At 39.8% G+C, this 12,437-nt stretch overlaps 2 protein-coding genes across 2 annotated transcripts; both read left to right on the top strand.

Moving 5' to 3' along the window:
* Positions 1-4,101: 4,101 nt before the first annotated feature.
* Positions 4,102-4,596, top strand: LOC308489024 (uncharacterized protein; the record flags this gene model as incomplete). Its single annotated transcript, XM_081029552.1, has 1 exon — positions 4,102-4,596. The coding sequence occupies one exon, from the start codon at positions 4,102-4,104 to the stop codon at positions 4,594-4,596; it is 495 nt and encodes a 164-aa protein (XP_080885678.1).
* A 3,495-nt stretch (positions 4,597-8,091) lies between these two features.
* On the top strand, positions 8,092-8,637 carry LOC308489037 (uncharacterized protein; the record flags this gene model as incomplete). The annotated part of the gene is made up of 1 exon (XM_081029567.1): positions 8,092-8,637. Exon 1 carries the CDS (start codon positions 8,098-8,100, stop codon positions 8,635-8,637), a length of 540 nt encoding a protein of 179 aa, XP_080885693.1. The 5' UTR covers positions 8,092-8,097.
* Between the last annotated feature and the right edge of the window lie 3,800 nt (positions 8,638-12,437).

The raw sequence follows: 12,437 nt of genomic DNA, 5'->3' as shown, positions 1-12,437 counted from the left end.
CAGTCCACATTCTACTCTTTCTGGCTCTCTCCCTCTCATCCAAGTGTGAATTTGCTGTAACATACCAATGGTTGTACTGACCAATTCTCCCAAATTCTCCTTCTTAATTTTTGGGCACCAGATCATCAAGCTCAAGAAAATGAACTTGGATTTCAGTATTTTTACATTACAGGTTTTTATAGTCTCTCTCTAAATTGTCCAAAGAAGATTCTCCTGTGTAATTCTTATTCCCCATATTTTCCTATAACTCTATGCCAAAATAAACCAGCACTTCCCTGTATGGAAAAATTCAGCATAATGGTACTCTTCTTTATGATTTTCTATGCAGTTTGGACAATTGCTTTTTGACCTACACCTGTAGGACGGACAGCACGGCTTTGTCAATTTTATAGTCGAAGTTGAGCTGTCTCAAGCACAGCTTTGGTTTCATTGGCAGTCTCTTCAGTAATTGGAAAAAATCGATATTCTTAGGAATCCATGGATAAAAATCAAAGAAAAACTTTTTGGAAAACCTGTTCTGGGAGGCAATTAAGTTACTTAGGAATTTGATCCTTTCGAGACTTGCTTACTAGAAACTGTGTGAGGTGGGACTGGATCAGCCTTTACTCTAGGAAATAATCTGCCCCACTCCCAATTCAATACTCTTTACAGTAATCATGAATTTCAAGATTTTTCATTCCAGCTCATGAGAATATGAATGCCAGCTCCAAGGATTTTTCCTTCTGCCTTTTATGGGGTTGGGGAAGGGTCTTTACCCGTCCTGGATAGCTTCCTCTCACACACGCACTGGTCAGTACTCAGGCAAAGCTTATGCAGATCTTTGGGGTTCTCTGTGCAACTCTCGTCTCTCGGGTACTCTGCCCTGTGAGTTCTAGCTGTCAGCCTCCTGCATCCCAGCTCCATCGCCTTAAGGCAGGACAATTACTAAGCTCTACCTGGTTCTCCCTGCCAGCTGCACCCTGGAACACTCTTCAAGAAATATGCTGAGGCAATCCTACAGATCACCTCGTTTGTTTCCCCACTAAGGCACCAGTGTTCTCTGTCTGACAGTCTATGCCTAAAAACCAGTTTCATTGATTTTACCAGATTTTTTAGTTGTTTCAGGCAGGAGGGTAAATCGAGTCCCTATTACTCCATCTCAGCAGGATGTGTAAGCCCCCCTTTTGTGTTTTCTCATCTCCTCTTTCTCTATTCTTCCATTATTTAAAAAAGTAATGTAATATAAGCAAATATATTTTCTGTATTTGTTTCCTTGGTCTTTTAGACACATTGTAGAACACTATACTTACTTTTTCTCTACCTGCTTTATCATCTCTTAATAATATATCCTGGAGATTACCTCGTAGTAGCATGTAGAGATACTCCTTATTCCTTTTTACAGCTGAATATTACTCCATTACGTGATACACTATAGTTTATTCACCAGTACCCCACTGAAGGACACTCTGATTGTGTCCAGCTTTTGTTTTGTTTTGTTTTTAAAAATAACACTGAGATGAATAATCTTGTGCAACGTTTTTTCGTATTTTTTTTGCCTAAGTAGCTTTTGGATAATTTATAGAATTGGGATAGTTGCGCCAAAGCATTATGCTGCTAGTTATTGTCATATCTTCACGGGAAATGTGTGAGCAGGCCTGTTCCTACATAGTCTCACTATCAGGGAATATTGTCAAATTGTGAATTTTTTACAATCTTACAGGTGAGAAGTGGTATCCCAAATTATTTCATTTCTACTCTTATGAATGAGATTGGGTATCTTTATATGGTGAAGAAAGATTTGCATTATTTTTCCGTCAGAGCTTTGGCCTTTATTCTAATCTAACTTTCGAAGTGCTTCATATATTAAGGCCATGAACCTTTTGTCTTTGGTATAAATTTCAAGTCTTTTTTTCATCTAGCCATTTGTCTTTTTATTTTGTTTATGGTGGGTGTTTTTTTTTACTATATATATTTTAAATTATAAATGATTATCTTTTCACTTTTAGAATCTAATTGTAAATTGTCTATGTTGCAACTGAAAAATTGAATTGAAAAAATATTAAGTTATGAGTCCTCTTTAATGATGAGGTCTCTGATACCTCTACTGCCCATTTTGTAAGTGGTCCTGGCTGACTCTTTGAAATGTCTGTTGCATCAATATCTTGGTTACCACAGGTATTGTCACACCAAACTAGACAGGCATTCATCTCTCACCCTAGACTTTAACCCCACCTACATTTTCTTTCCTCTTCCTATCACACCATCCACCCCCCGCCAAATAATATTTTAAAAACCTAGATATTTGTTCATACCTTTGTCTCAACTTTGTGATTATATGATATCCACTCTTTGTATAAATTCAAAAATATCCTTAAATTGTCCTCATTCAATCAGTGAAGTGTTATTTTTCTCTACTCTCCTACACATACTGCTCAGATGAGTCATTTATTCCACCAAAAGCCAAAATATACCCCTATTCAATCATGCCTCCATTGCTGAGTGCTATTTCTTCTCTTCTCCATCCATCTAGATTACCTATAGTATGTTAAAGAGTGAGTAAATGCCCCGGGTTTTCAATGAATCCCACCTTCACTCAACTAACATTCATTTAGGGCAATTGCTAAGCACCATGTTTATAAATATGATAAGACAGTCTCTAACCACATGGGGGTATGTAGAAGGACTGGAGAAAGACATAAACCAATTATGATAAAGTATAATATCCTAGATCACAGGCATATCTTGGAGCAAACAGGAGGGAAGAATTCGTTTGAATGTGATAGATATCAAGGCAGATATTAGAGATGAGTTGGTATCTGGACTGGGCATTTAAGTATGAGCAAGAGTTGGCCGGGTTGACAAGGGAGAAAGCATATTTACACAAACGAAACAGCATGAGAAATGACATGGGATTGTTATTATTCATCCCTTCTGGAAGACAAGGAGAAAACCACCTTCCCTACTGACTGTGACTTCAGTCTATCTGAACTTCAATTACCTCATGTCTAAGAAATCAAGAAAAATTGTTTCTACCTCATAGAGTTCTGGTTAAGTGTAAACAAGATAACAATTATAGAAGACTCAAAAGATTCCTGACCTACAGGAGGCACTTAAAAATAGTAACTATTAGTATTGTCTCATATTTCATCCAAAGTTTATGGATTTAAATACATAGTTGTTATTTTGCTTACTAATCACACAATGCTCTAAATAGTTACTGATGTATGGGTCTTGTTTGTCTTATTTAAGGGCCTATGGGACAGAGATTAAAGCTTAACCCTTATATCTCAAACTTAACTTGCTGAGAAATAATAGCTCAGAATATAAGAAAATACATTTCAATAACACTTCCATTATACACATTCCATTGGGTATGTTGACCAAAATAAGATTAAAAAAATAATACTCCCTTATGATATCCTATCTCTGAAGACCATGTCAATAATAATTTTAAAAGGGACCCATCATGCCAACATGTTTTTGCTATTTAAGAGCTGTGAATCATTACATTACAACTGTTTCAAATTGGATAGATTCCACAAGAAAAAACAGACAGGAACTTTGTTAGGATCCTTTACACCTCACTGACAATCCAGGAAATCCACAGGAATCACAATGTTCCTTACTGCACACAAGTGACTCCCCCGACTTCTGAGATGGGTATTTCATCCTATTTTACTAGATTTAGTCATCATAAAATCCATTTCCAACATATTATCCTGGAGTCAAATACATAAATGAAAAATTAACACTTGTGAAATCCAATGAAACAGTGCCACGTAATGGGTCTACTTGAGAAGACATATCAGACAAAGGAAAACCTTATGGGAGCTGATTCATTTGGTTTTAACAAAATTGGATAGCTCATAATACACCAGGAAAAGGAAATGGTACCTTTCCTATAAATAGGAACATTTACCAGAAAAACACAATTATCTAATTTACTAAAATGAACTGATTTTCAATTAGGATAAACAACAACAAAAAGAGTAATGCACATGGTCATTTATACCCTGCTCAGTGACACTGAGCAGGGTATAAAAGCAACAGGGGGCAAGGAGTGATCACACTCAAGAACCTCACTCTCCTGAAACCCACCCAGACCCTCCACCCTCTGACACCATGGTCAACTCCTGTTGTGGCTCCGTCTGCTCTGACCAGGGCTGTGGCCAAGGCTGCTGCCAGGAGACCTGCTGCCGTCCCAGCTGCTGCCAGACCACCTGCTGCAGGACCACCTGCTGCCGCCCCAGCTGCTGTGGTTCCAGCTGCTGCCGCCCCAGCTGCTGTGGTTCCAGCTGCTGCCGCCCCAGCTGCTGTGGTTCCAGCTGCTGCCGCCCCAGCTGCTGTGGTTCCAGCTGCTGCCGCCCCAGCTGCTGTGGTTCCAGCTGCTGTGGCTCCAGCTGCTGCCGTCCCAGTTGCTGCATCTCCAGCTGCTGTCGCCCCTCCTGCTGTGGTTCCAGCTGCTGTGGCTCCAGCTGCTGTCGCCCCTGCTGCTGCCCCTGCTGTTGCCTCCGCCCAGTCTGTGGCCAGGTCTCCTGCCACACCAACTGCTATCGCCCCACCTGTGTCATCGCCACCTGCCCCCGCCCCATGTGCTGCGCCTCCTCTTGCTGCTGAATCTGTGCTTTGAACTCACCACCTGCTCTTCTCCACCCTCCCCATAGATGCAGACCCACGTTTTCAAAAATGTGGAGTGCTCAAGAGACTTGATTTCTTGGATCCCATAAGCAAACCCTAGTTCCACAAATCATGGGTCCACATTCTAACTTCTGGCCAAATTAAACTCCCTTCCTTCCAAATGAATTCATTTAGAATCTCCTAATAAATTATATTCCCCCAACATCCCTCGCTTTATCTTCAGGACACCTATTCTTCATGCTTAAGAAACCTGAAGATTGTCTACATCACTTGTGGGGCCACAGATTTTAACCTCTCAAGACATCAAAGTCCAATGAAATCTTTCTCTTGTACTCCTTTGCAAAGATTTCTTATACCTTGTTATTTCCATGTACCAAAATAAACCTTTTTCTACTGGCACTGAAAATTGAATGTGATTGTTACTCTCTTTTTTCTAAAGGGTTTATATGTGGGTCCTGGGTAATTGTATTTTGCCTACATTTGTTGGACAGACAGCACGGACTAGTCAATCTCCAACAGAGGTCAAATGACACTGGTCACTAGGATTCTCTATAAAGTCTTTTTTAGTCATTACCAACTCAACTAATCATTTTCTAGTCTTTAGAAAAAAAAGAGTGAAACTGGAGTCACGATGCATCCATGAATATGATAACGGGGAAAGTTTTATAAAGATTGACCATAATTCATGATCTTTTAAAACACTATCTTTTTTTTTTCCCACCAAAATGCATAATAGATAGATAGAGATTTCCGCAAGTGTAACTATGATCCCTTTGGAATATTTCTTCTTTTTGACTCCATCAGTCAAAGGTATCTATTTTTAAAGGACCATTATATGTCCCTATGTCATCAAAAAGCCTTCATTCACTCAACAAACATTTATCACTAGTGTCCTGTGTCTCAGCCCTGTGCTGAGGACCACAGTAACAAAATAAACGTCATTCCTTCAGGGCATCTGCATTGCAACTGGGGGATGACAGAATAAATACCTAGAAGTGTGTTAAATTAGGAGCACAATGCAGGGAAGAATTATGTATGAATGTGGTGGTTTTTCACAAGCGAAATCACTAAGGAAGAAGCATTTCCGCTGGGCTTTTGACAGATGAATAGGAGTTTGCAGAGCTGACAAGAAAGAAGAAACATTCTGGGAAGATGGAATAGCTTCAGCAAAGTCTTCAAGTTTTATTCTTCACACCTTCCTCAGCTGCTCTAAGATTAAGACAAGATTACTTTCGGTGTAATCTTGCACATGTTTTTATTTCCTCTTAACTTCTCAATGCTCATTTTGTCTATTCTACTAAAAGAGTCACAAGAATACACAGAACTTTACAGGGTTGCATAAAAGATTAAAAACAAATATAAGATATTCAGCATAATGCCTGGGACATAGTGCGTATTTCATATATGATAGGTGTATTTCCTCACCTTTCATGGAGGGTACATAGAACTTATCCACAGACTGTTATTTTTATTATAATTGTTTAATTAAAATAATTTGAAATCAACAAACAAAAATTGTTGGTGAGGACGTGGAGAAAAGGGAACCCTCATGTACTCTTGGTGGGACTGTAAATTGGAGCAGCCACTATGGAGAACAGTATGGAGGCTCCTCAAAAAATTAAAAAAACAAACTATCACATGACCCAGCAATTTCACTTCTGGGTATTTATCCAAAGAAATCCAAAACAGTAATTCAAAAAGACACACGCACCCCTTTGTTCATTGCAACATTATTTACAATAGCCAAGATACAGAAGCAACTTAGGTGTCCATTGATAGATGAATGGATAAAGAAGACGTGATACATACTGTACATAATGGAATATTACTCAGCCATAAAAAGAATGAAATCTTGACATTTGTGATAACATGGATGGATCTAGACAGTATTTTGCTAAGTGAAATAAGTCAGACAGAGAAAGACAAATTCCATATGATTTCACTTACATGTGGAATCTAAAAAACAAAATAAGTGAACAAACAAAACAGAAACCATTCGTAGATACAGAAACAAATTGATGGGAGCAGGGGTGGAGGGATGAGTGAAAAAGGGGAACAGATTAAGATGTACAACAGTCACAGGGACGTAAAGTACAGCACAGGGAATATAGTCAATAATATTATAGTAATTATGAATGCAGTCAGAGGGGTACTAGACTTACCAGGGGGATCACTTTGTAAGTTCTAGAAATGTCTAATCACTATGTTGTACACCTGAAACTAATATACTATGTCAATTGTAATTGAAAAATTAAAAAAAAATTTTTAAATTTGTCATTCTTTTAATTGTTGCCAAACTCTGTTTCCTATTTATGTCTTATTCACCTACAGGAAAGAGATAAGGGGTTATGTGTTATGGCCCCATGGTATCCATAATGTCTTAGATATATATTGTGTGTGTTACATGCCGTGGAGTTGGCTCTGACTCCTGGAGACCTTATAAATGAGTAATGTCCACCATGTCCCGTCCTCACCAGCTTTGCTTAGCTCCCGTAGTCTCATGCCTATGGCTTCCTTTATGGACTCAATCCATCGCCTATTTGGTCTTTCTCTTTCGTTGATGCCTTCTAGTTTTCCCAGCATTATTGTCTTTTCCAGAGAACCCTGCCTTCTCATGCTGTGCCGGAAGTACACAGCTTCAGTTTTTGTCATGGATATGTGGTATTGAAGGCTTAATAATTTTAAATATTGTTTATATATAACAAATGCTTCCATAATGAAATATGTATTTTGTAAGTTTAACAATCAAAAGATAAATCAAAATTTCCCACTCTTAATGCCTCTCCTGGAAGACACACAGCAAAAATGTGTTTTTTGCTATTTAAAAGCAGTGAGCCATTGCTAAGTACCTCAGCTTGAGACAGTGAAATAAGATGTGACAATCTGAAACTTCCTTGGGGTCCGCCTATCTCCCTGACCACTCAGGCTGCCCACACAGCATCAGTTATCCACAGCATAGATGGGACACCCTCCTCCCCAATAGGTCACTCTTATGTCTTCCCAGCGTTTCCCCTGCCCAGCACATGTGCCCTTTATCTTTGACAACAAAAGGTACATTAGCATTGTAAGAACCATTCCTCATGATTTGCATGGAGCAGTGTACAGTTAGAAGGGAATGTCACATTCCCAAACAAACTGTCAGAGTCAAGTGACCACTGCTATGGAAAAGACACTGCATCTGCCAGGAAAAAAGGTGACACCTACTAAGGAAGAAATGTGACAAGTCTTTCAATTGGAACCACAGGAGTTCACCAGGAAAAGGAAACGTGTTATTTTCTCCATTTTGGAGTACTTAACTAGAAACACACAATTATGTAATTAAATGATTAAGTTTCCTAGTAGGGTAAATACTAACAAGGAAATAATGACATAGTGATAACCTTCAGCAGAGTATAAAGGGGGGTATGGACTGAGGAGACTCCCAAACTCAAGAACCTCACTCTCCTGGAAACCCACCCAGACCCTCCACCCTCTGACACCATGGTCAACTCCTGTTGTGGCTCCGTCTGCTCTGACCAGGGCTGTGGCCAAGGCTGCTGCCAGGAGACCTGCTGCCGCCCCAGCTGCTGCCAGACCACCTGCTGCAGGACCACCTGCTGCCGCCCCAGCTGCTGTGGTTCCTCCTGCTGCCGCCCCAGCTGCTGCCAGACCACCTGCTGCCGCCCCACCTGCTGCCGCCCCAGCTGTTGTGTGTCCAGCTGCTGCCGCCCCAGCTGCTGTGGCTCCCCCTGCTGCAGGCCCACCTGCTGCATCTCCAGCTGCTGTCGTCCCAGCTGCTGTGGTTCCAGCTGCTGTGGCTCCAGCTGCTGCCGCCCCAGTTGCTGCATCTCCAGCTGCTGTCGCCCCTCCTGCTGTGGTTCCAGCTGCTGTGGCTCCAGCTGCTGTCGCCCCTGCTGCTGCCCCTGCTGTTGCCTCCGCCCAGTCTGTGGCCAGGTCTCCTGCCACACCAACTGCTATCGCCCCACCTGTGTCATCGCCACCTGCCCCCGCCCCATGTGCTGCGCCTCCTCTTGCTGCTGAGCCCCCGGCCCTGTGTCCATCCTATCCCTTTACGTCTGTCCTCACAGGTGTAAACACTGCTTGTGCTGACCCTTAGATACATAGAGTATGACTGACATCATTCAGTAGGTTGGGCCTCATGATTGCAACGAGCCCACCACTGTCCCATTGACTGTGTGAACGTAATCAGGTTCATTTTAAACTCTCTTCCTTGATATATTTTCCTTTCAGTAGTGACCAAATATGCGTACATTTGCAATTCACCAGCTAAGAAATATCCCAATGCTCTAAATTCCTCATTCTTTCTTATCATTTTGGGGTTCTAGATTATCCTTTCAACAAGGTGGACATTATCTGCAGCCCCTTAGGGGCACTGATTGACTCTCTGAGACCTGGGATTCCAATTATACCCTGTGTTTTCTCCTAGAGAGAATTTCTTATGTTTTGTTGCTTCTCTGTTTTCCAATAAAGTTTTCTGCACACAAAAATTCATGGACATCATTCTCTATTGTTTTTATGATCATTTTACTCAGTAACCAGGCAAACGTATTTTACATGAAGATATGGGAAGAACAACCCATGCTGAAATCACTTTGAAAATAAGTGCTATATAATAGGTATAGATAATTTAAGATATTAGATCAGACGTGGCAAATATGTGCATGTTTACGTGACATGAATAAGACTTAATATCTTAAATTAGGACAGATTTGATTCATGTCTTTAGCTCTTAATTAAAACACATTACACCCCTTAATACCATTGGCCTTATTTTGTAGAAAAGGGTAAAACCAAATTTCTGAGTGCAGGCCAATGAAAGAAGAAAAATCTGTAAAGAATTTAAATGTACTCAATTCCTTTCATTAAATAAACATTTCAGAATTTATAATCACAAAGTGGGTTATATTTGCCATTGAGTTCTGACTAGAAGTGACTATTTCATTGTATTTTTTTAAAAAATCACTTTATTGAGGTATGATTGACATGTAAAAGCTATACATATTTAAAGAATTCAATTGGATGAGTTATATTTCATTGTACTTTTAAGGAAACACGTCTCATCTGGATGGTGTGGTATATGCGTATGTTTCTGAGTGTGATCTCTCAGCGTTTTCCTCATAATTCAAACATCTCCTCACTTGACATTCTAACACATGTATATTGACCCGGGGAGGCTGGAATTTCAGACTCGTGCTCTTTTAAAGGATTTTTTTTTTAAATGAGAATTAACTTGTAATTTTGAGTAGTTCTCAGCTGGGGTTCGCACTGACTCCGTGAGCATGTTAATATTGAAGTGAGAATTCTACATTGGAGATTGAAAGCTACACAGTGAACAAGCAGTATCAAGAGTTCCTAACCCCTCATTTGAAATTTGACATTCCAACAGCTTTAGATAGTATCAGAAACTATTTTCCAAAGTAATGTTCTGTCACTGTCTATAAAAACATTCAAACAAAAGATTTAAAAGTTAAAGCAATATCCCATCACCCATTTAAATACTTTCTATTGTGGCCACTTCCACGATGGGGAGCTTAACTAGTGGGAGTTCACGGGAAGGGGACACCCAGATCACATTCTCCATAAGGGCAACTGCTCACATGTATAAATCAATTGAATATATAAAGTTTGTCTCAGTTCTCTATGACTGCATAATGACTACCTCACAACTTAATAGCTTCAAACAATAACGATTTGTTATTTCTCACAATTCTGTGCATTGACTGGACATCTTTCTGATGATTTTGCCTGGTCTCATTGATGCTACTGCATTCATCTCAAAGTTCAACTGGGGCTGAAAGGTCCAAAATGGCCTCATTTACATGTCTGGTAGTTGGCACTGCTTGTCACCTGGAGTGCCTTAGTTCTTTTCTTCATGGCCTCTCATTCTCTGGTAGGTTCTACTGGGCTTTTTTGTATGATAGTAATATTGTTCCAACAGGGCAAAGGTGAAGCTTTGAGGCTCCTTGAAGCTTAAGAGTCCAGAACTTACACAGCAACTCATCCACCATGTTCTACGGGTCAAAATATGTCATAAGACCAAACCAGACACAAAGCATATAGAAATAAAATCTACCTCTTGATGGGAAGAGCTACAAGTTACTGCTGGCCAGTGTGGAGCTAAGGCAGAATGGGGAAGCTCTGGTAAGCCTTGCCAGTCCTGAGGTTACCTTCCTTCCTGTCTTGCACTTCTCTGAATACTAAGCAAAAGCATTTATTCATGCAGCTGAGATGCACTTCAGTTCTATGAATTATGATCAGCACATTTTGGCTACAATTATTGGCAGAGGTGGGACTGCAGGTAATGACAGATCTTTGTGTTATATTTAAGACAAAGGAAATAGGGAAAATGAGAACCACCAGATTCCAAAGTGGCCCCAGGTGAGCCCCTGACATCAGTTGCGCATAAGTTGTGAGAATTCCTTACCAGCTCATAACAAAAGAGATGGTATAACCCCTACACCTGAGATTTAATCAAGTGGAAAAAGCAAAAAGGACTTTTTTATTTAAAAATAAAAGTAAAAATGTCAAAAGGCAGGTTGTGCCATCTTTTTTGTTTCTTTTTTTATCAACAAACTAAAACTATTGAAACTTTGCAGGTGAAACTAAAAGAGACTCAGAAGCTAAAAATTTGAAGGTGACTGACTTGGTCTCAAAACACAGAGTCTAGAACATCTCTTTAACTTAGGAGGAAGTACTGCTATTGGACAAATTCTCCATTCATCTCCTCCCAAAGATGACCTTTTACTATGAATTAAATGCAATAGTTACTATCCAGTGCCCTCCACCCTCTCCGCCAGTCAAAAAATGTGATTATACTAAGGAATGTCCATGCAAAGGCTTTAGCAGCCACCATTTTCACTGTCATCCAGATGAACCATGGGGTTTCTGGTGGTAGGCAATCACATGGATGAAGAAATGGAGGAAAGTCATTTGTCACCATAACACCAAACAAACTAACAAGACATAACTGAGACCAATAATTAGTTGGTTAGTAAGGAATAAAATCATAAGGATACATCCACATCCAAGGAAAATGAAAGTCCTACAGGAAAAAAAAATTCCTGAGGAATATTAACTCATGATAAATAATGACACATCATATGAGGAAATAGACCTTTTCTGGTTCCCTCTTTGTAATGGTTTTGAGTTTGCTACTGCTGGGAGTCCCAGGGGTTTCTTTGGCCTGAAACAAATGATTCCTTAGCTTGAAATTCCCACACCACAGAGAAGTCTAAAATTGAGTATAAGCGTCCAGTAAGAGCCTCATTAGAAAATAAGATTTCTTGTATAACCATGATATATTAGTTCAAAGGACTGTGTGGCCAAAAATGTCCACAGAATGTTGGTCATAGATAAAAAGGCTATTTGTAAACAAATTAGAAAATATTATCCTTATCTCAAATGATAATATGACTTTGCCTAGAATATTGCGTGTAATTCTAGCCACACCATCTCAGAGAATTATTTAGTCTGTACAGTAAAAATCAACTAATAATACCAAAGAGGCCAAGAGGGAATCTTGGCATGAGGAATACAGAGAATGAATTTGGTATAATTCACATCTGTGATGTCTTCCTTGGTATCATCAAAGCAAAAATAGAACTAATTCCCCCATGACAACAACAAAAAGCCTCCCCCTTGAAGCTGAGGAGGCAATTTTAGGACAAAAAACTATTAAAAAGCATTTGATTGGCGGTTTGCAAGCTCTTGGCCCTTCTTTTTTCATTTAGTGCTCAAAGAAAGTAAGTGGGATTGACTGGACAGGTTTCTTTTTTTTTTTTTCAAGTCCAAAGAAAAGTGTCAATCTAATTCACTAGTAA

This window comes from Rhinolophus hipposideros, assembly GCF_964194185.1.
Source record: "Rhinolophus hipposideros genome assembly, chromosome: 20".
Taxonomy (NCBI): domain Eukaryota; kingdom Metazoa; phylum Chordata; class Mammalia; order Chiroptera; family Rhinolophidae; genus Rhinolophus; species Rhinolophus hipposideros.
Note: the sequence above shows the minus strand (reverse complement) of the source record. Positions and strands in the feature narration are given on the sequence as shown.